Raw genomic sequence first — 25,784 nt, 5'->3', positions numbered from 1 at the left:
CTCTGGAGGTTTCTGCACAAACAACTGAACAGCAGCAGCACTACCCCCGTCTTCTGTCAAGAGAATCAATTTTGTCCTTAAATAATAGCTGAAACTATGAATAGGCTCTCCTTCCAAAATTAAATAAGGGAAAAAAATGTTCCTGTTTACTTTTAACATCTGTTTAATCAAAAGGAAGAATTACATCAATTTAAATTTGTTTCAAATTCAAAAGTTAGCCTAACGAAAACATTAAAAGGACACATATTCTCATGTATAGTATAGACATACACTGTCAAAATTTAACTGTGAAAAAGACTTGCTCAGCAATGTGATTCTTCTCTGCTTAGCTTCTAACAACTCCACCGATCATTTCATTTCAAACGTTCTCCTTACTTCCATTCTTACAGTCTCTAAGGTTTCTGTAGGAGGCCAGTCCCTCCCGCACCCCCACGCCGTGCTGCTCATGAGCACCACAGAAATGGCATACACACCACGGGCACTCCCAGGCTCCGACCTGTGGCTCTTCCGCCCGAGCCAGGCTGTCAGGGATCTGCTGCCTTCCATGGGTGGGCAGCTCTCAGCCCAAGCACGGCACCGCTGGAGCAGAGCCCGGGCTCAGACCCCCTCCTCCCTCAGCCCTGCAAACAATGTTATCATGAAATCAATGCCTCTGAGGCTCCTCTCGTTAGAACTTCACAACTGGGTCATCTTTAACACGCTTCTTTTGCAGAATATTTTTAGATCTTGCCTTTCAATGTGTGCAGCTGAAATGCTTTCCAAGATCTTACTGTTCCGTCTCTTGACAACCGCCACCCTTTCATGACCTTGACAATTCTGCTTATGCACATTTTGCATATTGTAGAAAACAGACCAATACCCTTTATGACAGACTTCTGTGTAGTCCATTGACCGAGTCCTAGCTTTGTCCTACTAATGCCAGAATCCACTGCTTACTCTTAAAATTTTCCAACAAGCCCTCTCTCTCGTTATCCCATGCTGGTCCCCCTTCCCTCCGTCCATTGAATGAGTTTCCCATAGACATCTGCAAAACTACTTCATCGTCCTCCCTAAAATCCCTTTTTATTCACATCCCTCTGCTCTGTGTCCTGCAAAACACCCCACCTTTAGAGCTGTTTAGATAACCAATATGGGGTGACGACTGTTTATTATGCCTAAACAGTGCCAGCATTATTGTTATATTAGGCCCTCCTTGCCTGTGGGTTTTATTTTAGCCCCCAACTTCTAGGGGGACTATATTTTAATCTGTCTGTATAAATTAGCACAACAGGATCCCGATACACGACTGTGGCACGAAGGCACTACTGCAATAGAAATTACAGGCAACATAGACATGATTTTTCAATAACTGTATTTCCTAGCAACCGTGAATTATCAGCTCCTTAAAAGCTGGAATGTTGATCCAGGAGTTCCTCGCAGCTGCTGCTGGCAAGCATTTTGAGCTCTCTCCTAAAGAGAGGTGGTGGTTTTTTTGGGGCAGGGAGGTACTTGTGTTTGGTTTTTTTGGTGTGGTTATACGCAGAAAGCAAAACCAATAACCTGGTTATGGTTATATTTACTCCGATGAGTAGAAGATCACCACTATTCAGCATGCAGATGAAAGCTTGCATGTTACTCTTACACTATCTTCCTCTCACTTGTCAGAGCACACTCCAAGTAAGCAATGCTTTAGATGTCAGATGGTCGCTTCTGCCCTACAGAGCTACTCAACACACAGTTCAAAAGAGGATTTAAGAAAAAAAAGCAAAAACAAACAAACAAACAAAAAAAAAAAACCAAAAAGCCATTTCTTGTGTCTAAGCAAAGGACTGGATCAATATACCCTTAAATCCATGGAACAAAAGCAAAATCTCATTCACTTGGTCTCTGAAAGCACTTCTCCCTCAAGACATTTCATGGAGCATTTACGTGATGGCACACAGTTTAAATGGAGCATGATAATAATAAAGAGAGGTGCTAAACTTTTAAAAAATGTGGTCTAATTCTGTGAGTGATCGCTTATTTCAACAATTCTAAAATCTGCAACACACCTAATTTCAACTGTCAAATTCAGGAGTGAAAAGTCCTGCATCAAACATCCAAAATTAGCTATTTGTAGTAAAAAAAAAATAAATTTTTTAAATATCCCTTAAAGTGGTGAAAATCCAGAACCAGGCACACCCAGTGAGTTCCCAGTACAGAAAGGGAAAAAGGAATTGAGAGAACAAGGTGGAAAGATACTAAGTAAACTACGCAGGCAAGTAAGGCTACAAAATATAATTGATAACAATAGCCCGCACATACAAAGACTTTTAAATAGACTTCAAAGAAACAGACTTCAATCACTACTTAGCTACCTCCACAGCTGCAGTAGGTATTTTTATCTTCTTCTCCCTCCCCAAACACACTCAGGTGTCAAATTATATTTGGCACTTCCTAAATTCATAATCCTGACACGTTTTCCAGGACCTGCTTTGTCACAGTCACTATTCGTTAAACTGCTGCTATTCGGAGATACATTTTTACTGTAATAACACTACAACACTTCACTATTTAAAAATTAATGAAGTCACTAGGTGAGGGATCTTCCAAAAATGCTGAGAGCTAGCCCGTCACTGCTCTCAGCAAAGGCAATCATCATTTCAGCTCCAACTGCAATAATGTCAGAGGTAAGTGCCCGAGCAAACATTCATTTTTATCATAAGAATGTAAAGAAAGAAGGGAAAAAACCCAACCCCATAGCATTAACGATATCTAATTAATGGAAATATCCGTTTATACAGACCTTGCATCTGGTAGCTATAGGGAGCCTGTCCAGGTTGAGGTGTGCTAAAGCTGGCACCGTAACTTAGAAATCCTGTCTGTCCAGGTGACTGTGACTGTGCCAATCCACCTTCTGTCTTGATGCCTGCCCACAATGCACCTAAATCAGTTAGTGACAGCAAATCTATTTGTTCATATTCAAACAGGGACGGAAAATCAAATCACTTCATTAACAGCATTTTTAACGTATACCTACTATCGCATGCACGAAAGAATAAATACCGAGAGCATGCAGAGATGATCGGGGTAAGGGCAGTCTAAAAGCACACGTAAAACTGAAGTTCACCAGGGAGAGGTTAATTTCAAAACTGTGTTTCCAATAACTGCAAAAGAAATTTATACATGAACAGGAAGCTGCATTATTCCTTTTTTCCTTTCCTGCCAGGGGCTAACTTTTCCATATATTCATGACATTTCACAGAGGCAGATTAGCAACTTTATACGACTTTAACGTAGCATAGCACAGCCAAGCTCTCCTGCCATCCACCCATTAATGACATAACTGAGATTTGCATTGTATAATGTTCCTACATGAAAATTACATGGCTCCGAGTGCAATGGCTTTCTAAGGAATTAAAAGTGGATGAAGAGAATGAGCAGCATTAAGAGTAATGATGATTTTCATAGCTAATTAAACACTATAGGAGGCAGTCTTTTAACAAATAAACACCTAATAGACAGGAACTATTCCTGAAGCAACCTCCCAAACTGGGAAAAACATAGCAGTGAGTCATTAATCTGCACTGACAGGGAAATCCATTACACATCACATTATCCTCTCATTTCCAAATTTAGTAATAAAAGAATCCAAAGTCCAATTAAATTAATGACTTGCCTCCCAGCTTCAGTGATTCTTCCCCCAATTTGTACGGCAACAAGCAAGTAAATATCAGCAAGTGAAACACTGAAGAAACACACACAATTCAGCCTCTGTCTCTTAGTTTTAATTACAAGGTTGTCCCAACATGAACTACCATTTAAAAATAATTATAGCCAAAGCAATGGAAAAGTAATACAATACTCTTAGGTTTCACTGTGGCGTTCAGTGATACCTTCATTGTTCAGAAACCACCGTTATTTGAACTGAATTAACTAAGTGTGAATTAGCAACATTCTTTTGAAAATGACTGTTAATCTAAGTCTATTTCCTGGTTGGATTTTTTTTTAAAAAGCAATATTCAACAATGTTTGAAGATAGGAGAGGGCTGAGAAGTTACTGTGTTGGCAAAACCTCAGTGTCTCCCTATATACAAATTGCAGCATATTTTTTTCTGCCACTTAAATCATTATTTTTCAACTGCTGTCATTAATTACCCTTAATTCCTTCTGCCAGACCTGCCAACTGCCAGACTAACCCTGTTTGCTTGCTTTTTCCCTGATGCTTACTGGCTTCTTCTGTTTCACCTTACAATTAAAAAATCCCAATGACGAATCCGACACCTCGTTTCCAAGGGGAAACTCTTGCTATGGATGTTTTGGTATCAACGATCCTGATTTATTGTCTGTTTAAGGACTTCTGACATGCTGATTAAATATTGCTTAGAGAAAGTTAAACTAAATCATGCATCACAGTTCTAGTACAGCTTTAACAGCCTGATTCAACTCTCCATCTCAGACGAAGAGGGAGGAGTTGATCAAATGCAGCAGCAGGAGGATGCCACTTGAGTGAAGACAACTTGGCACTGACGTGCCCTTTTGCAAGCCTCCAAGCTACAAAGAGCCTTTCATCTCCTGGGACCTACTCTTCCCACCCACTCTCATCCAGAAGGCTTTGACTCATCAAACCTTGATGCCCCCTCTCCTTCTCCCAAGGAAGCGAGAAGGGACTGCGAGAAAACATAAGAGGACTGCCAATATCTGGACAGAAATGAAGTTGGTGAGCAAAGCCTTTGCTGGATGCTGCTACGGGCGCAGGCAGGAGGAGGGAGCTTCAGGAAATTCTCCAGCCTCCTCGAGGGCTTTGCAGCTGAACCAGAGCCCGGAGCCCCTGGGAGGCGGCTGCCGGTGGCATTCCCCACCGCCCCCCTTCCTGCCTGCTCAGCTGCATCGAGGTGGAGCTGGGGGAGCACAAAAATAAAGAGGCTAGAGACAGCACCTTCCCAAATTCTGCCCTAGGGAGAACACTTGAGGGATGCTGACATGTGAATTCACAAATACTTTTTCTTCCAGTAAGCCCCAGAGTAAAGAAAAAAAGAAAGAAGCCCCTTGCTCCAACTCAGAGTTTTTCCTTTCACATACGTCCTAAGTCTGCTCTCTTTATACCTGTTGGAAGGTCTCAGCCTGGAAGAGAGAAAGGCAAGGCAGACAGTACATGGGGGTCTAAAGCTGCAGACCCAAGAGGAGAATTTTCACTCTAAGCAAGGCTTCAGTTCTTGCCTGTTGCAAATGAGCGTCCCAGTGTTCCCTGTGTAATTTATTTTTGGAACACAGACTATATGATGTGCCTTAAATATGCAAAAATTTACATGGTGTTAGGTTCCAGAACTTCTAAATGGTTTTGTGCTTTTAAATATTACTGCTATAAAGTACATCAGCGAGGAGCACCTTAGCCCCAGTCACAAGGCACTGTCTGAAAAGAACAAAATGCATTAAAATCCGCTTGGCTCAGGAGTTGGGGGGTTCAGTGGTCAAAAACAGCTCTGCAATGTAAAACATTAGGCAAAATTATGGGAAGTCCTAGACACGGGGGATGGACTGGGCAAAAAACCAAACCAAAACAGAAGAGCAGGCAGGCATGTTAACCCCCAGCGAGCAGTTGCCACATAAAGCAACTCTCAATTATAGCTCCAACGACAGCAAGACAGCTCAGCTCAAGCAGAGGCCTTGCTGAAGTCAGTGGGAGTTTTACAGTTGACTTCAGGGAGGTCAGGATTTCATCCAGAGGAACCAATCAAAAACCAAAAAAGTCGCTGTTTGGGCTGTCCAAGCCACCGTGGCCAGCAAAGTAGGAACACGAGGTGTCCACAGGAGAAACGGGTCAAGAAGAGCGCCCTGGGGAAACGGGCCGTCTGTTATCACAACGTCCGATCCAGCTGGAAACAGCAGACAAGCTCTCAACAGCAACATGAGCTTGGGGGAAGGGTGGTGGTGGGGGAAGAATCCCCATCATCATAGTCTTGAAAATGTAGTTTAAGTATCATTAAAGTATTTTGTTTGTGTAAGTTTAAGATACATGGAATGAAACTGAAACATCCAATTCATGTTTATAACCACATTTTTCGCAGTAAGTAATCAAGGCTGTAGCCACAGGAAGAATGCTTCTTTGGATCAGTTATTGATGATGTATTAATGAAAAACATTTTCTTAAAGTAAAGGGGAATAACAATCTATTTCTTGTATTTGTTGCCCAGAGTAATCTGCTGTAGGATACGCTTGAGACCCAGTGAATTTCAGTTTGCAGATGTCAGGATGAAAGATTCACCAGTTTTGCACTTAAAAGTTTTAATGATTTTAAGGGGTGCAGCTTGTACTGTGACTTCTGTCCTTTTGGTATAAAACTTATATTACCTGAACGTAACTTTACAAAATATACTGTTAAAAGTATGTGGACTGTATATTTTCAAGATATTCCCCCAGAGGAATATAAGACCTATTTTCTAGTAATGCATCCTCGCTGCCGAACTACTATGTGGTCTGCCAGCAGACAGTCTGGCAGCAAAATGGTCTCACCCACAGCAGCTTGTTTTTAAATTAAATTTTTTTGGAAATATTTGCTACTTAGTACTATCTCCTTCATCAGGCAGACAGAGCTTTAGTGGCAATTTACCTCAATTTTCACCTCCAGAGAGTTTTAAAACATTGAAAGTGAGATTTTTTTTGTGGAGGTCTTTTTGAATTGACTTTTCACCTGCTGAAAATCAGTGCAGCTACACTGATTCACTTGGGTTCCAGTAATCTGGATCAGCTGAAATTCAGACCTTTATGTACGGACTTGCCCCACTGCATTGCCGGAGAGCAGAGTTCCTCGGCAAGACACCAGGAGCTGTGCCTGTGCAATGGAAATCCCTAGGTCTCTTTTCCTGTTTCAGTGCTGGGTTTTTTTGTATCACCAATAAAAGCCTAATGAATCTCTCTCCTTGATTCCAAAACAGAGTCATCCTTTTGAGTAGCTTCTTAGCTCTTTCATACACAAATTAAGCATCACTCCAATGGGGAAATTACCAGTCTTCCACAAAAAATGCTAGAGAGCACAGCTGTCCCACTAAGCACTGATGCAAGGGCCATGTAATCTTCTTCTGAAAGATACTTACCTCTGGAACAAAATAACACGGCCATGATTTCTTACCATATGAAGGGATCCCATAGGGTTGCCCGGGCTGGGGGTAGGTGGCATAAGCTGTAGCTTGTTGCATCCCTGTTGTAAACTGTGTTTGTCCATATGCAGCCATGGTTTGTGATGAGGGGGTAGGAAGAATATGTGGGTATGGTCTGCTATTGATTACAAACGACAGAAAAAGGACAGACACTGCATTAGACAGACATGCGTGTATGTATTTTTAGCCTTATTATAATCCTGCTACTTCATTAACACATAATCATAGGCTGTACTAGACAACAGAAACTGCGAGGCAAAGACAAAACAACAATAAGCAATCAATAATAAAATAAGTAAAATAAGAACTTTCCAAATATTTTTCAAATACATTCTTAGCATTTAAATTTTTTTTTTTTCCCTAGAAGCTGCTGCAGTTTAAATTATGACTTAACAGATGGAGCCAATTATTATTTTAAATGAGGTTAAAATCTGCCTCCTTCAGTTATTATTACTACTACTACTACTATTTTTAAAAGATATCATACTTGGAAGGATAGATCTGTGGTGGGGAGAACTGGTGTGTTTGTCTTGGGCTGAAACCACTGCTTCCAATTGCTGCACCAAGGAGAGAAGAAAGCACACAGAAGTGTAAATACACACAGCAAAGATAAATATTATTGTTCCTAATAGAATTTCAGAGTATTAACAAGATTTTAATTAAATTCAAATATCACTGATACCTTAGATAGAAAATAATATTTTATCAAGAATTATACAAGAATGCTTAACATTAAAATCTTGATTACACATTTCAAATACTAAATTGCCTCTTTGTACAGCTCCTGTGCAATAGTTAATTCTTTGCTCGCACGCAGACAACACTTTCAACGCAAACAACCTATTTCCGAATGGAAACATTTCGCTTCATATTTTCAAAGGATTATTGATATCTCAAGTGCAACGTTTTATTAACTTTTAGGATTTTTAAGACCTACATTTTATGAAGGAGCTTTATGCGTGCCTCGATTGGAAACATATGGCCAGCTTCAGAGCACGCGCCCCTCTTCTTTAAAAAAGAATTCCGTAATGCAGACCATGTATTACCATATTGCAGTTCCTTCTCCTTTCCCCCATCTTATCTGCTTTCTAAAACGCTTTCAGACCTTCAGAACACTCAGCGTTGCATAAAGATGTCACGACCAAAACGCAAATGTTCTTGGTGAAGCACTTTAGCCTCGGAGGCGGCTAAGCTGTGAGCTTCTCCCCCGCCGCCAACACAGAGCTTTACGCCAAGCCATCCCAGTTTGTTTTGGTATTTTTGGGTGCTGCTGAGAGCGTGGCCGATGTGCCAGCGCGCTCTGCTCTGGGCGTTATTTTCGGGAGCCCTTCCCTCTCTGGTCACCGTTCGGGTGCCGTTTCTTCTCTAGGTCCCAAGGTGGGTTCTGAAGCCTTTGCCAGGAAGGGGTCAGCTGCAGGTTACAAGACTACTGTAAAATCAGACAGCCGGAGAAACAACAGGCCCTATCGCTAAGTACTTGGAAATAAACAAGGCACGGATAATTACCCTTCGCCAGCTACCCCTTTCCTGGCCAACTACAGGGAAAATCCATCATCTTTACACTCCGGGAGCGCTCGAAGTGTGGAGGAAAGCAGGGAATCTCTTTCCATGCCTTCCACACCTGACAGTTTTCTTTTTCTGTGGCCTGTGAGGCTGCAGATACGTCAAATGTTATGGTCCGACCTTCAGTCAGATCACCACAGATGTACATAGCTTCTGTTATGCACACTACCTCTTCTTCTTTCAGAGATTTAAAATACTCTAGAAACCTTTTTTTTTGCCTTTCAGGTTTGATATTTTCATACTCAACAGCATGCGCAGAAAATGGAGGCTGTGACCCACCAAGGGTTGGCTACCTGGAGCCTGACTGTTTGCAAGATGTCAAATTTTGCTACTCTGGAAATATAATCCCACGACATAGTATTAGATCCCTTTTTTATTTGCTTTGCACCATAAAAATGATGTGCTTGAAATACCACAGTTAATCCATACATATGCAAAACTGTGCAAACATCATAGGATTTTCTCACAGTGTTTGTCTCCTGTATGTTAGCAGCTAAGATATGCTTGGCTTCCAGGAAGAAAAAAAAGCCTGACAGAAGAATGAATACCTTGATAATAATAAATCACAATAAATGAGGAAGACCTCCCCCTCAATTAGAACACTACTCACAGAGGCAGGTATGTTTACTCACAGAAAACAAAACAGTAATTACTCTGGGCCAGAATACTCCCTAGCGAGACTCCCACTGAAGACACCAATGGCCATCAATAAGCTTGATGCTGTAATGCTCCTTACTCGAGGAAAACTCTTATCGACTTGCACTGTCTGAGTAAGATGAACAGAAACAGGCATAAGCTGCGAAGCGCACAAGACTCTTTAACAGCCGTGCACAGGTTTAGACCACATGGGATAAGAAAATCGCAAATGAAAAAATGCTGAGCTTAAAACCTTTATTTATTCCTTACCTGATCCTGAGAAATTGTCTAAAGACCCGTCTGTGGCAGTAGTAGTAGCAATCTCACTGCTGCTCATTGGTTCTGTTTTAACTATAGAAATATAAATAAAATATATTCTATATGCACCTAATATTCTTGCACATGCATGCACACACACTCACTACAGCCACAAATTCAATGAAACAAAAATCTGCCAAAAATGTTTTAAATCATGGCTATCGATATTTTGCATTTTATGTATTTGTGTATACAAACAATGCAAAGTACTGGCAGCTATGATTTACACACACATATAAAATGATCAAGAGGGTTATTTCTGTCCCCAGGGAACAAGAGCCAGTGTAACAAACCAGAAGTCCCCATGCAACTCTCTGCACCTGTCCTGATTCCTCTTAATCCTGCAGACCCAACAATAAGGGTCCACATTTAGATCAGGTCACACAGATATTTACAGGCTTGAAAGACAGCAATTTGAAAAAGACAAAAAAGGAAATCATTTTTAAATGGGTGTCTCTGAGGGATGTTCAAATTTTATTTCCATCCAAGTAACTTTTCAGAGGAAAAATGGCAATTTCTAATGAAGTAAAACACTTTCCTCACAGTGAATTTCTCCCCTCAAAATGAAAACCAACTTTATACTCAGCAACCCTGAATAAACACAGGAGACACAGTCCTCACCAGATACTTCAAAGAATGCTTTTACATTTTATTTCCTCTGCACCCGCGACCCAAGACAGCTGTCAAAGACTGAAAAAGAATGAAACGAAGAGAGATTCTCTCCTGGCTCATGCTGCTTCATAATTAATTATTAATGAATGACTTTTAATAAAGCCACAAGTAAGTACACAAGTTTCCCTGTCCGTCACTCCAGTGCAATCTCAGCAACAACAGTATTCCCCAATCCACGGAGCAAGGATGGGGCTGACCTGGCACGGATGCAAACAGGCACAACACCTGCTCCCAGGGAGTTCCCAGATCAGCACGGCAATCTCCCCCACCCGTTTTTACACACCTAGCTTTTGGAGTTACAGCACACCAAAAGCAACTGAGGATGATGTTTCAGAAAACAACGGAGCTGACCTTAGAATCACAGAATCATAGAAAGTTTTGGGTTGGAAGGGACCCCTAGAGGTCATCTAGTCCAACCCCCCCGCAGCGAGCAGGGACACCACTAACTAGATCGGGTTGCTCAGAGCCCTGTCCAACCTGGTCTTGAATGTTTCCAGGGATGGGGCCTCCACTGCCTCTCTGGGCAACCCATTCCAGTGTTTCACCACCCTCACTGTAAAGAATTTCTTCCTTATATCCAGTCTAAACCTACCCTGTTTTAGTTTAAAACCATTACCCCTCGTCCTGTCACTGCTGTCTCTACTAAACAGATTGTCCCCATCTTTTCTATAGGCTCCCTTTAAGTACTGAAAGGCTGCACTCAGGTCTCCCCACAGCCTTCTCTTCTCCAGGCTGAACAAGCCCAACTCTCTCAGCCTGTCCTCATAGGAGAGGTGCTCCAGCTCTCGGATCATTTTTGTAGCCCTCCTTTGGACCCGCTCCAACAGTTCCATGTCCTTCTTGTGCTAAGGGCTCCAGAGCTGAACGCAGTACTCCAGGTGAGGTCTCACCAGAGCAGAGTAGAGGGGCAGAATCACCTCTCTCGACCTGCTGGCCACGCTTCTCTTGATGCAGCCCAGGACACGGTTGGCCCTCTGGGCTGCCAGCGCACATTGCCGGCTCATGTCCAGCCTTTTGTCTATCAGTACCCCCAAGTCCCTCTCAGCAGGGCTGCTCTCGATCCTTTCATCCCCCAGCCTGTATTGATAGCGGGGATTACCCCGACCCAGGTGTAGGACCTTGCACTTGGCCTTGTTGAACCTCATGAGGTTCACACAGGCCCACCTCTCCAGCTTGTCCAGGTCCCTCTGGATGGCATCCCGTCCTTCTGGTGTCTCAACCGTACCACTCAGCTTGGTGTCATCTGCAAACTTGCTGAGGGTGCACTCGATGTCGCTGTCCATGTCATTGATAAATATATTGAACAGCACCAGTCCCAGTACGGACTCCTGAGGGACTCCACTCGTCACTGGTCTCCATCTGGACATTGAGCCGTTGACCACTACCCTTTGGCTGCGACCTTCCAACCAATTCCTTATCCACCAAACAGTCCACCCATCAAATCCATGGCTCTCCAATTTGGAGAGAAGGATGTTGTGGGGGACCGTGTCAAAGGCTTTACAAAAATCCAGATAGATGACGTCCATTGGTTTTCCCTTGTCCACCCTTGTTGTTACACCATCACAGGAAGCCACTAGGTTGGTCAGGCAGGACTTGCCCTTGGTGAAGCCATGCTGGCTGTCTCAAATACTTTTCATTGTTGGTCTTACTACCAACATCCCACCACTTTTGCTCTTGTTGACACACACAGTCACTGCTTCCCACGCACCAGCGCTGGTGCATACCTGACTTTTCAGCAAGGTCGTTCAGTTCAGCAACACTGCAGAAAACCAAGGTAAGCTGCACCCCATCTGACACGTAAAGCCTTAGTGTCACCTTAACACAGGTGTGCGTGTATGCATGTCTGTTTGTCCACACGTATGTGTTCAAGAATTGAAAACATCACTAGCAGAAACCTTCTCGGTGCCAGGTTTGGAAAGGGTGAGGGAGAGGTACTTTCCCCTTTTCACAACACCTGTCCATTCCTTGTCAATCCAAATTCCTGTTTCTGCATGCCTGTTTCCTTCACTCGACTTCATCCACTGGATTTACATGCAGTCTCTCAAGATTTTACTAACAGCCCACTATTTTCTTTTGATTCTCATGCAGGATGTTTTGTCTGCACATGCTAGCTCAGGAGATCAACACTAGCCTAGAATCCACAATTTAGGCATTTTAGATGGGGTTATTCGTGCTAGGTTTAGTCTTGTCCCAGGAAGAGAGGACCCATCAGCAGCTGGAGAACGTTAGCTGCACTTCTGCAGAGCACCTTTTTTGAAAGAAGTGAAGTCTAAGAGACTCCACAAGGTGAATCAACATGTGGTAAGAAGCGGTGGCCAAGAGGTTCACTTCAAAAACCTACCAGGAGCCCTCCAGTACCTGAAGGGCACCTATGAGAAAGCTGGAGAGGGACTTTTTACAAGGACATGTAGTGACAGGACAAGGGGTAATGGCTTTAAACTGAAAGAGGGCAGGTTTAGATTAGATATAAGAAATTCTTTACTCTGAAGGTGGTGAGGGCCTGGAACAGGTTGCCCAGAGAAGCTGTGGCTGCCCCCTCCCTGGAAGTGTTCAAGGCCAGGTTGGATGGGGCTTTGAGCAACCTGGTCTAGTGGAAGGTGTCCCTGCTCATGGCAGGGGGATTGGAACTAGATGGTCTTTAAGGTCCTTTCCAACCCAAACCATTCTATGATTCTATGATAAGAGTGCACTCATGATCTGAACTACAATTCTAATACAAATGTATTTCTTAAAAAACATACCATATATCATATACAACATCCATTTAATAACTAAATACTGAAAGACTACCACACAGATGCAACAAAGTATTTGTTGCAAAGTGTGTATCTCAAGTCATTTTCCAGAAACGACCAGAATTTTATAGCAATTTCTAAACAGTTTGTTGATTTAAATAACAAGAACTGTAGCATCCACGTTATCTTCTGCTTTTTCTTAGTTTATCACAGCTGCATTTTATAGACTAATACTTCTCTCACAGATTACTCCAGCTTTCCCAAAAATTTGCAAGTCTTCTGAACCTAATTTCCATAATATAATTATACTTCTGGAAATAACAAAGAAAGATGCTTTTCTCTATAGCTGACAGCTGTGGGGGAGGAAAAGAGAGGAAGATGAGACAGATCAAACTAACCTGGGGTAAAGGGTGGAAGATTTCAGTATATGCTTTCTGCAAACTTTTCACCTCTTCTCTACTGGAGAAAGAATTCTTCTATATTCCAAACAAACTTATTTTATTTTATAAGGATCACCACGAACTAGCAGTCCAAGGACTATGCTGAGCCACCTCACACAACACATCTATAGCATCATTTGTTCTAGATAAAGATTTTCAGGATAATTTCTTTCTAAGTGGATGTAAATGCCTCTCTTGCTGTTGGTTTAAAAGCCTGCTCCACGTGCCCTTGCCACCTATCTGGATCTCAGATCCTTATTAAAGATACCATTTTGGGAAAACCCTCATCAAAAAGGAATTTCTGTCTCTATGGCTCATGGGCAATTCAGTGCAACCATGTTTAGAACTGAATGCTCTTTACTAGACATACGACTTTTGAAGATACAAGAAAAAAAAATATATTAAATACATTGCACTACCTTCATGGAAATGAATTCTAGTCACTGACTGAGGTGCTCATAAATTTTTTGTAACAACTGTTCCTTATGTCTCAGCTGTTTTATTTCCTGAATATACAAAAAAAAAGGATAAGAAAGGCTGTTCACATGATTCCTAATATGGATACCCATTAGTAGGGTGATAATAAATAAACCCTATCATGCCATCTCTATGAACAACCATGACCTTAACAGACCTTTGCACTGCAGCTAGTTGGGAATTTAATAAAGATGGATAGGAGCTGAAAAGCCCTCCTTTCCCCAAGCATTTCAATCAAAATGACAGAAGATGACTCCGTATTTCCTTCTATCTGAGCCTAAACATAATTCAAGAGGATGGAAGCTTGCTATACAAGCAAATAAACTGAACAGCCATGGTTTTATCAGCTAGAAATATTCACCACGTAGATTCTCACTGCAAAGCAAGGTCTCCCCCTTTGCCCAGGGAAAACCCTGACCTGCAATGGAGAACATTTCCCCCCACATTCACAGGGAAAGAGGGCTGCGAAGGGATTTCCTAAGGTTACAAGTCTGCCACTCTATCACAGTAGCATGCCCATAGTCCATGTCCATCTTGAGAGACATATGGAGCGGTCCAAGGAAGCGAAGCTTTGCACGGGCATGGATCTGGCCCTGCTGCATGCTCCTTAAGCATGCTCTGGATTTTCTTCACATTTTCCATGACAATTAACATTTCTGCAACATGTCCTCAGCTTTCACAGGATAGCACTGGGCAACCAGTGGGAATATTGCCACATCTACGCAGAAGATGTTGCAAGCTTGCCAGTAACTGCCAACAGCATGCTCAGTTGTGGTAGAGACCACAGAAAACAAAACAGATCTCCCATGTCTGCTGCTCCATAGCCAAAACAGACCTCTGCAGAGGGGCAGAATAATCAGACTTGCATTGTAGAGACAGACTCCGATTCAGAAATATACTACTAAATTTAAGTGCCAGCAAAATCACTCATGTAATAAACAAGAATTTCAAGATTAAATGTAATGTGTTCCTAATCTGTTGCAAAAATTCAACAGTTAGTTAGAATTACTGATACAGATTTGGTTTATATACCAAGGAGCTTAAGAAGCTATGTCTACAGAGAGACATTTTTCCTCCTTATTTTTCTTTTGTAGTCATTTATGAGATTCTAAAAACAAGATTTAAAACGAAACTGTATAAGAAAACAACACATCAGAATAATAGAAAAAATAGGAATAGCAGATAACAACACATTTGCTAACTGAGAAAAAAAGCACAAAAAATCTGAGATAGCATAACCGCTGATCTAACATTATATCAATTGTCAAGATGTTTCTTCTTAAGACACTGAGAGATAGCAAGTGCAATGTGCCCTGTTTTGTCAGCCATATTACAAAAGGTGATTAATAATGACTACATGGCAGTTTCTGAACTCCACCAAGAGAGAACTTCAGATTAGAACCCACGAGTTCACGTGGTTCATTGGCCAAGTAACAACTTTCTGAGTTCACAGCTCGCCATGCAGTCATTGGCATATACAGCAGTAAAAACTGCTACGAGGAATGAGATGTTAGTTGATTTAAATATGGATTTAGAGACCTAATATTCGGCCATTCCTAACACAAAAGTCATATGAAAGATTGCACCTTCAAGCATGCAAAAAATAAGGTTTTTAAATATCTTTTTAAAATTACTTTGATTATCTAAAATACATATAAGGCTTGCTCTACTGAACTAGTCTTGGTTAACAGCTATGCCATATACATTAAACCAGAACAGAAATATTGTAAACACGTCCGAGTTATTAAATCGGTTTTAATTTTGCAGTTTTGACTGAATCAATACTATAATGTTATAGTTTTTGTGTTATACGAATAAGTAGGTAAAATGAAATAATTCCTGGCTGACAGCTCTCAATGTTCACAGGGCACAAAGAGTCTCAACAAAATAAGCAAGGCTGTTACATTCGTTTACAGACATACGAATAAAGACAATCTCTAGCCCTATTTTGTTCTGTCTCAGAACATCTTCAGCTAATGTTGACATCTTCAAATAATGTCAGCAGCTAAACACTATGTTACTACAAATTATCTTGACAGATGCTGCCCCACTATATCTTGATTAAGTATTTTATGTATCCTTTACTATTCATACATCATTTTCCTTTCTATCATCCTCTTTCTGTATCCACTAGAAGCCAAAAGCTCACCTGAAAGCTCAAAGAAAATTATTTGTCATTAACAACAGGACAAAAATTCTACCTTGAATCTCTAAGCTGATGATATTTTTCACTATTTTATTCAAAATCTCAAATGTTTGCACTGAAAAATCTTGCAATTCTAAACACATTATGAAAAGTTACAGGTTACTTATACACAGGTTACTGAATTATACTAATTCCTACCCAGGACATTATTCTCTCTTTTTATCACAGACTATCAAATCATCAGCTCCTGACCATGAAGCCCGATAAACTTACTTGGTCTGACTTCTCAAAGCAGAGACTCGTCCTGAATCTCACTTGTCTGGAAATTACCAGAAGGTAATTACTACAAGGTAATTTCCAGCCTAAATTTATGTTCAGTTTTCAGAGAAAGTCCCTGCTCAAAGCAGCACATTCTAGTTCAAGCCCAGACTGTTTCCCGCTCTCCCCTCCTCTGATGTGAGAATGCTTCAAAACCTCTGCTGTGTTCTGGCTGTGGCTAACACCAAGCCGTCACTGCCTGCACGATTCCGCCCTGACCCTCATCTTCCTCTTCTGTTACTCATTAAAACTGCAAGAGCCTTCAAGACATTGAAATCCACTGATCTAGCAGGAAAAACCTTAAATTTACCAAGAAATGTCATCACAGTGCAAAATCAGAAAGAAAATTCAAAACCATCCAGGTGGAGACAAGCGCTGAAAGTATTTGTAGCTGCTAATCAAGGTTTAACCTGGATATTCGTCCAAGAAGTAGTGTCATGGGTTAAAATAGTCTCATTCACTGCAGTTAGGAGGTGAGAATATCTGAGTCGAGCTAATGTTCTTACCCCTTCACACCCGCTTCTCAATTTACACCGAATGATTCTATCTCTCTTCTCCAAATGGAGGCAGCATATATCCAGAAACAATCCTTTTAGAGGTGTTACGACCTATTTCCCTTTTATTTCTTTTCCTTCTTCAATCCTCAGTTGGGAATCTGACCATGGCAACTCCCTTACACGTGTAACAGTTTGCACCGCATCTGTGCAAAATATCCGTACTCTTTAACCAAAGCCAGACAGAATGACCACACGGTGCCACAAGACTCGGCCATTAATGAAAAAAAATAAAGTTGCCTTCAGCTACCTTCTGGGAACACGGCGGGCGTCAGGTGAACATCATGGAGCTGTCAAGCCTGCTCTGCCATTTAGGTGTACAAGACTGAGACGTGCAGACCGAAGCAGAATGACGAAGCAGGTGGAGCCTTTCATAAATGGGAATTAATATCCTCTACCTTTGGCCAGGGTCTGAACTCCAGGACTGCCAGACTTCAAGCCAAATTCACCTGGACAAGGAGGGATAGTGCCAGCTTGCATTCCTCTCCACCCAGCAGCAGCAGCAACCTCCCCAGCTCGTCTCATCAAACCAGTCGGCACCGGTACTCCGCTCACTGACCAAGGGTCAGATGACACAGCTAACCCTGAACTGTAACCAAGTTTCACGCTTTTTTATCTACCTCTGATAAGCAAAAACCCCTCAGAAGACTAAAAGATGCAAACGGAAGTGCTAAATCATCTGAAGGGTCACAAGTCTCTGAATTTTCTAAGGCTCTTCAAATACCACCTTATCGTCTATTCAGGTATGATCTTGGACTAAGACGTTCTGCTCCTGTTCCCTGGAGTTTCTGCTGGTGCACACCAACAGCAGGGGCTGGATTTCCTCCTCAGCTGTATTACTGGCCAGGCATACAATATTTCCATTTTACGCAGCGCAATCCCATGACTGCACATGTGTATATGGTGCATAACAGGCTGGTCCCACTGGAGAGATGCCGCACCTAGCGCGACGTGGTGCAGTTACAGCTCTCGGTGAAGTAGTGAATATCCTCACAGGCTCTTGACATCCCGCAGCCTGTGCAAAGCCAGTGTGCCAGCGGGGCTCTGGGACCCCCAGGCATGCTCAGAGGGTGCTCTCACACCACCATGCTCCATCCACAGTCTGGTACTGCACGTGCTGCAAAAACTTTTCTGCGAAGCTTGCAAAAATAAATTATATTAAAATAACGGTGCTTCCAAGATGTTGTTGTGTTGTTTTTTTTTTTTTTTTTTTTTTAAGTCCTTTGTCATTTGGAGTATTTCCTTTCCCTCAAATGTCTGTGGGAACCAGCACTGCTATTGACTTTTCACTTTAAAGAGGTCCTTTCTTTCAGGAAAATGTTATGGGGGAAAACAAACTGGTGAAGCTTCCACAAACAGATGCACACACATACAGAAAAGACAACAGATACATCAATATTTATTAGCCAGTCTCCTCCTCAAGACCTTGAAACCCAAGTTGCTGGACTGAGCCAACAGAGGAGTAGACAAGTTATTTCACTGGCCAAAACCCCATGAAAGAGGAATAATAAATAGACCATTATGCTACATGTGCTCAGAACGGACGGAAGGGCTCTTAGGGAAGCAGCAGAATAAAAGCACAGATAAGACAAAGAGTCTGGAAGGAAGCCAATGTCACACAGCAAGAATATAAAGGTGAAGGGCAGGGAAGAAAAGACAGACCAAGTCAGCCCCTTGCCTTCACATAAATGGGCAGAGTGGTGTGTATCTGGTTTTTACTCTCCAGAAGCAGCGGCAGGTTGAAGAGCAGATTACCAGCCCCTACAGACCCCCAGGTTGCTTTTGCCAGTCTGGGGGCTGGGACCACTGCAGTCTGCCTCTGGCCACACAGCTGTCCTCTTACATTCTTCTGAGGCCCAGTAAAGACGTTAGCATCAACAGTTCTTGATACTAACACCCTGCTGAAACACAAAGATTAGATTCACCTTTACCGGGCGATTATTTCGCGATGTCTAAATATGAGGTATCCCTGAATCAACTACAGGTTTCAAACCACGAAGCCCTTCATCACAAACACAAGTCTAGAAACTTCTGCATACGTAAGCGGCAGAAACTCCAGCAATGAGCAATTAAAAGACACCAGAAACCAAACACCTCCCAAAGGAGGATCATTTTGTCTGATTGCCATCGCCTACCACAACTTTGCACCACAAAATACATAAAATTACGAATAGCTATTAAAAATTATGCATAACTTATACAAAACTAAAAATTATTCACTACCAACGTGCAGGCTTCATTGCAGTACTGAAACACTATTCTGAGTGCTACAAAGTATTGTTAGAATTACAACGAATACTCAGCATATCATTTACTAACAGAAATCTACATCATGTGCCACAACAATGATCAGCTCATACCCTCTCTGTGGATATCAACATCTTACTCCATATTACTTCAGAAAATACTGAAAACAATGTTTTCCCCGTTTTATAACACTGCAACTCAACAGCAAACACACTACACAGGGCTGCCTTTTGAAACCCTGAAGATGGATTTGCGTTCACCAGACTTAAAAGAACATTTCTAACGGCCACGCACCAGATAGTCATGTAGCAAGGAGCTTTGAATGCTTTTGTGTGGGATCTCATTCTCATGTTGCAGCAGGTACTTAAAGAGCGAGAACCCTTTTTTTCCAAAGGAATTTTGATGTCCAACTCCCTTTGAAGCCTCCCTTCCTATGTATCTTTGAAAATCTGATCTTCAGTATGTTATCCATTTTCCCTTCCTGCTCGATATGAAAATGCCTTCTCTTATTCTTTCTGAACTGTCAGAAATGCAGCTCCATACTCCTAACATGAATGAAGTGTAATTGCTTGGAAAACCATGGCTCCTTCTCCCAATCTCCATCTGTTCTTCTCCATTCCAGTTGCACAAAACATCATCACAATGGGCCATAGGCTTCCATTTCTCACTCTATGTAAACCATCAGAACAGATTTACATTCTTTAGATAAAGACCACTGTAGGCGGAAACTGGACGCAGTTGTCCACTATGGAAAACAGCTTTGCTACTCCTTTCAAATTTATCGATTACTCACAGCTTTTCCCCTCTAAAGTGTATTTGCCAAAGTGGCCACTGTTGTTGGAATAGAAACTAGCTGTCCGATAAAACTTAACGAATGGCAATTTTATTAGCTTCTGTTATTGTTTCTTTAACTCCTTCAGTATCAGCCCCCCACAGCAATTTGCTGAGAAAGGAAGATTAAAGATAAGGCACGACTATGAACATTTTGATCCCTACTCCAATTCTCTCTTCTTTTTTTTTTTAACAGATTTTCTTAGGCAAGTCACACAGGGCCAAATATTTAATGGTGTCCGGTGTCTGCTGTTCTCTACAACAGAGGGTATTTTGTGGAAAAACACTTAAGAGATCACAGAAAACTCAAATACTGCAGTATTTATATCATCAGCACCATCTTGGCATGCCAGAACCGATTTTTCTGAATGTCTTGAGCCAGATATTTCAGTGTTACTGCTCTGTATTTGATCCTGGGAAATTTCTGACTGGTCAAGGTCTATAATTTCCTTGTTACTTCCCCATCACTGGTTTAAACACCACGCTGCCTCGCTCAGAGAAGAGGAAGAAAAAAAAAAAAAAAACACACCAGCAAAATAATTACTTCTTATTAGCTACGATTTTTTTAAATCAAGATGTTAAGGAAATGCTACCTTTCCCCTCACCACACATACATCCAGAGCTATGAAGACTGTCTCATGGTCTGCAACAAACTTAACAGAATGTGTTTGTTCTACAGAAATCACTATGCTCTAAAAGAATCCTGTAGAGGAATTGCTATTTGAGACAACAAGTAGTAAATCTGACCTGTTTAAAAATGTTTAGATAGAAGGAAATAAATAGCAGTCACCCAAAACCCCCTGAATTTCTCCAGATGCGGTCCTCGGCCAGCACTACCTGGCCAGCTCTGCACTGCAGTAATTTGGCTCCACCAGAGTGAAATTAAGCACACAAAGAGTTACTATATCAAAGTTGCATGCAGAGATTAAACTCTGATTCAATCACACAACTAAATCCCCATTCAGTGCTTTGAAAATTTACCACAAAGTGTGAAGCTAAAAATATTAGCTAATAACAGTGAGCTATCTTCCAACCACATCCTCTTGTAGAACAACATCAATAAGAGACAAGTCTGAAAATGTGCCTTAGAGGAGTTAATGAACATTTGTTTGAAACGGGGCCATTTCACTTTGGGACAGGTGTTTTTTTTCTTCTTCTTCTTTTTTGTTTTTCCCCTCCCCTCATCTAGTGAACGTATCCTGCACTTCAGGGTATGGACACCTGCCGAAATCACACCCATAGTCAAGTCAAATTTAACATCTCTTTACAAGATATTTAAAACATGCAAGTATCTAGAGGCCCTGTTTCTCACTCACGTGAAGGCCCCTTGTGCCAGAAAAAGAGGGTTCCTTCATGTTAGTGAGAATGAGTGTGTAGTAGATTAGAAGCTGGTTTCACATATTATATTTAACATGTGAAGGTTCAGCAACCCACGCCTCCACTCCACGTGCAACAAGCAAGCAAACCACACCGCAGCATTTTAAGCAGGGTGTTCGGCAAGCCCTTACAACTGCATCCTTACAATCTGCCACTTGTGCCTCAGCAGAATTCTGCTTCAAGCATCTCAGAAAAAATAATTTCACTTCACCCTTCATTAAAAAAAAAAGAAACCCCTGCTCCATTCACTCAATTTTTTCTTAAGCCGGTTTAGCAGCTCAAGGAACACAAACTAAACATTTTCTCAAATTAAAACAGATTAACAGCAAAAATTCCAGCTTCAGATTCTTAGGCTTCTGCTTCGCTCACAAATTTTGGCACAGATCTAATTCAGAAATAAAGTAGTCTTTTATGTTTCTTTCACAAACTTGTCCTTATTTGTCACTTAAGAGCAATCAGAGACAGGAATTTTCAGTTCAGGAAGTTTAGCCCAGAATCGCCAAGCACAAGCTATTTCTCGGGACGCTTCCCGGACAAGGGGTGAAAACGCATGCCGAGTGCCCACGCCCGCTGCGCCCACCGCAGCCGCCCAAACCTGCAGGGCTCGCTGTGCTAGGGCTTAGCAACCAGTCTGCAGGGCTGAGGAGGGTCATGTCACCTGGGGGAAAATGGCAAACAGAAGAAAACCATTTGGCTTCGTCTCAGAAGATGAACACATATCGCAACTTACATCTCTCTTGGTAGAACTCACCCTAAATTAATAAGCCTGAACTTTAAAATTCTAGTGTCAGGTAAGTTACCATGATTTTATTTACTTTCTTCGATAAACTATGATACCTACTGAGAAGCTGGGATATTATTTCCAAAATTATTTGCTACCCGAGGTCAGCGCATGAACAATATATATATAGCTAATTCCCTGACAAGGTAATACTTAGCATCCCATTTTCCAGAGTGTATGCCTGCACAAAACAACTACTTAGAACAAGAAGTCGAGCCAGATGGCGACTGTCTTTCAGCGTTTTAAAGAACACTCCTTATTTTTGTGCCTTCAAGTTACATGGAAGGTACAAAAGCTGACGGGGTTTACAGCAAAGGCTTTTGTGAGCAAGAGGAATTTTAATTTGAAAGGGTCAAGCAATTTTATCCTGTACCAAACCTGTTATACACCTGATAATATGATATAAAAATATAATAATATACTTAGATATTAAAAATGGAGAAGGCTCATCTGTGCACATGCAATATTTTTCTGCTTAAACCACATTAACACATTAAACACTTATTCTCTAAAAAGCTATTTTCTTTTTCTTTTTCAAAAGGCTTAAAACTTGATTGCAGCAATACTTCTACAGCAATAGCAAAGAGTAAATTACACACAACTCTGGCACAAATGCCTGTTAATCTGATAACCCATAAACCCTCCCCACTACAGAGGACTCCAATTAGAATGAATAACAGAGATGTTCGGGGAATTGAGGGGGGACGACATCTGTTTGATTGACATGTGCCTTTCCTGGAAGAATGAAATGCATGTTCATAATCCTAAACAGTATGACAGCACCAATATGACCCAGTTCTTAGGAAAAAAAGGCATATCTTTGCTACAACAGTTGTTTAACTATACATTTATATTGAAAAGTCGTATTTGTAGCTGCATGACTCTCTTGTAGTTATGCATTAAAATCTCTGTTCACATAGATAGCCAAATGTCATGTACAATCTTTCCTACTATTGCCATAGAAACGTTACAGGAAAGAGAATTTTTTGCTGCTTATTATATAAACCCTTCTGTGTTTCATTATGTGTATTATTACATGTATTATATATGCATTATATTAATGGCAAAGCTGTTAGGTTGTTCTGCTGTTAGTATTCTACTGAGAACAAACATAACTTATTAACTGCCTGACTGCTTCTTGAAAAATAGGTATCAGTTTACTCCACTGAATTACTACACCTGTTCGAATTTTGGCCACTCCATCAGAGCAGCAAAGTAGCCTGAGGAAATTTCAACACCCAGTTTCATTAGCCTACTTGACAAAACTTTCATAGCCTTAGGAGCTTGCAAAAAAGTGAGAAAACAAAGAAATACTGAAAAAGACTGAAAGCCTGCATTTTGTAGTACGACAATTGTGAACACCTCTTTTTTTGCATCACTAAACTACCCTTTCAGGTTTTGTGGATTTTTGTTTTAAGCTTTGCACATGCTACCTGCTCAGTCCATTCAAACTCCATGAAAGGAACATAAACCTGGAATGAAAGCTATTGCTGAAGCTTGACAATAGTAACTACTGATAAACATTGAGCATCAGCCCTATACACCATATTACACAAACACAGAACACCTAAAACAGTAAAACATTTTTTTCTCTATGGCTTACTGACTGCAAGAATACCGATGCAACAAGGAGAAAAAACAAATGATGAAACACTAAAAAAAATGGTAGCTCACCTTCTGTGCCATTGGGTGTCATGGAATTATTATTTATATGAGAGTTATCAAGTTTTGGACCACTGGGGGATTCACTACTACCACTTAGTCGGCTGTGTGGGCTGGCTAGATCCTGCATTTCCATAGACCTGAAAACAAGAAGCAACTAGTTTTAGTGACATGTTCAACACGGATTACAGTGGAATTACCCGTATGAGACGCAGCCCGCTATTAATTAACAGCCTGAAAACACTTAGTAAAACATGAACAGCTTCTCCCAACTTGCTCTTTTCTAGTGCTAAACTCATTTTGTAGCCCTCTGCGCTGGGCTACCATAATTCTTTTTCCAGCTTCTAACAGAATAAAATTTAGATATGAAGTACTGTACTTTAAACATTCATGTCACCTTGCATTTTTAAGATACGTACAAAGATGAAGATCACCAATACACGAAGACATATATTCTCTTAACAACAAATTAACACTCTGCTTTTTCAAGATTTACCACTCAGTGGCAATATAATGGGCCTCCAAACCAAATAAAACACTTGAAGCAATTGTGGAAACCTATCATCTACTGACAGGGAATGAGATATTCCTGATGTATGTGTTTACTCTGGCAAACTACTTAATTGTTCCTCTGTTTCCGTTGAAACAAATGCAGCATTAAAACATTATTATGTCTGCTCACTTGTTTGCTTTGTGGACTACACAAAGCGTGCCCAATTGAAAAGAGGTATGACCAACACACAGTGAATCCATATAGGCGTTAGTATGCCTTAGCACTCTGCTGTATCTCAGCAGCTGTCACTTAGTCAAAATAAGAGAGCAATTCCAATTCAAAGCAAAAATTGAACATTTATACAGCACACAAGCCGCTGAATATTTCCGATTTGCATTTTTAATAGCTTTATATAAAAAGGCCAACAGCAGCCACCACTATGACATATCCCTTGGTTGATGTCGGGGAAGCTTATGATTGAAGTGCCCCATCCTTCTGTTTCTTTATACCTGAAAGTTTTGATAGTGTTATTTGATGTACTCAGTCTAAGTAACTGGTCCCAGCAGAAATGTCATAGGCTACTGTGCCTCCAAGGCATCTGAACCAGTAATTTTTCCGTTTAAAAGAAATGCTTAGGCTCTTAAATGCTTAAGACTATTGAAATGATATAAAAAATTCCTCCCACAGTAGTGGTATAAATATCCTTAAGCCTAAGTGTCATTTCAGCTATGAAGTTTTCACATTTTAACTGACCTTTTATCACAAGTTCTAAATGCAAATCCTTCACTTTATATTTCATTACCTAAACCAGTCTACACATACAGAAGGATGATATCACAACGAGTTTGAAAAGCCAGTATCTAATATAAAGTCAAACAATTTAGTGAAAAGGTGTATGTGCTCGGGGTTTACAGACTTGGTCGCACGCACATAAAAGCGACGCTCCAGCACTTTACTCATCTGCTTAACGCGGAAAACAAGAGTAAGTACTAACTTACCACCTGAAGTTAAAAAAATGAAAAAAAGGCTTGCATAAAAATAGCATTTTTAAATCAAATTCTTACCTGCAGCTTGAGGAAGCAGCTTCATCTGAACTGGTTTGGGACTTCTGCACCTGTAAACCAGGGAAACAAACAGAAGCCTCTATTACTCTGCTTTACTACGAGGCCTTAGTTTCAAGCAAGGATATCACCACGGATGACAATTCTGTCCTTTAAGCCCAAAAGGAGAGGAGGAGGGCGCGGTGCCCATGAAAGGCATATTGTCTCTAAATTGAAGGCTCAACTGTTGTTTCCTCGGCAGGTCTCTCTCCCTCCTCCCCGCGCCGGGGGACGGCGGCCAAGTGACGGGATAGTGATTCATCAGGGGCCCGTGACAGCTGCAGAGGGGCTCACTCCTCCCACGGCACGGCACGGTCGC

General features: G+C 41.3%; 1 protein-coding gene across 6 annotated transcripts in view; it reads right to left on the bottom strand.

The window, feature by feature from the left end:
• The window catches only part of EYA1 (EYA transcriptional coactivator and phosphatase 1), a 92,853-nt gene that overhangs the window by 61,823 nt on the left and 5,246 nt on the right, over positions 1-25,784 (bottom strand). The window contains exons 2-8 of one of the 6 annotated variants that reach the window (XM_075415247.1): positions 25,430-25,479; positions 23,885-24,012; positions 22,025-22,087; positions 9,585-9,665; positions 7,603-7,672; positions 7,088-7,233; positions 2,765-2,887 (exon numbers count right to left, since the gene is read on the bottom strand). In XM_075415247.1, coding sequence (XP_075271362.1) covers positions 2,765-2,887; positions 7,088-7,233; positions 7,603-7,672; positions 9,585-9,665; positions 22,025-22,087; positions 23,885-24,008 — 607 coding nt within the window. In that variant the 5' untranslated portion in view covers positions 24,009-24,012; positions 25,430-25,479. Of the gene's footprint in view, positions 1-2,764; positions 2,903-7,087; positions 7,234-7,602; positions 7,673-9,584; positions 9,666-22,024; positions 22,088-23,884; positions 24,013-25,429; positions 25,480-25,784 lie in introns of all 6 variants that reach the window. The other 5 variants (XM_075415246.1, XM_075415245.1, XM_075415250.1 and 2 more) reach the window with 5 other exon arrangements.

This window comes from Opisthocomus hoazin, chromosome 3, assembly GCF_030867145.1.
Source record: "Opisthocomus hoazin isolate bOpiHoa1 chromosome 3, bOpiHoa1.hap1, whole genome shotgun sequence".
Classification (NCBI taxonomy): domain Eukaryota; kingdom Metazoa; phylum Chordata; class Aves; order Opisthocomiformes; family Opisthocomidae; genus Opisthocomus; species Opisthocomus hoazin.
This window is presented reverse-complemented; position numbering and strand designations above follow the sequence as displayed.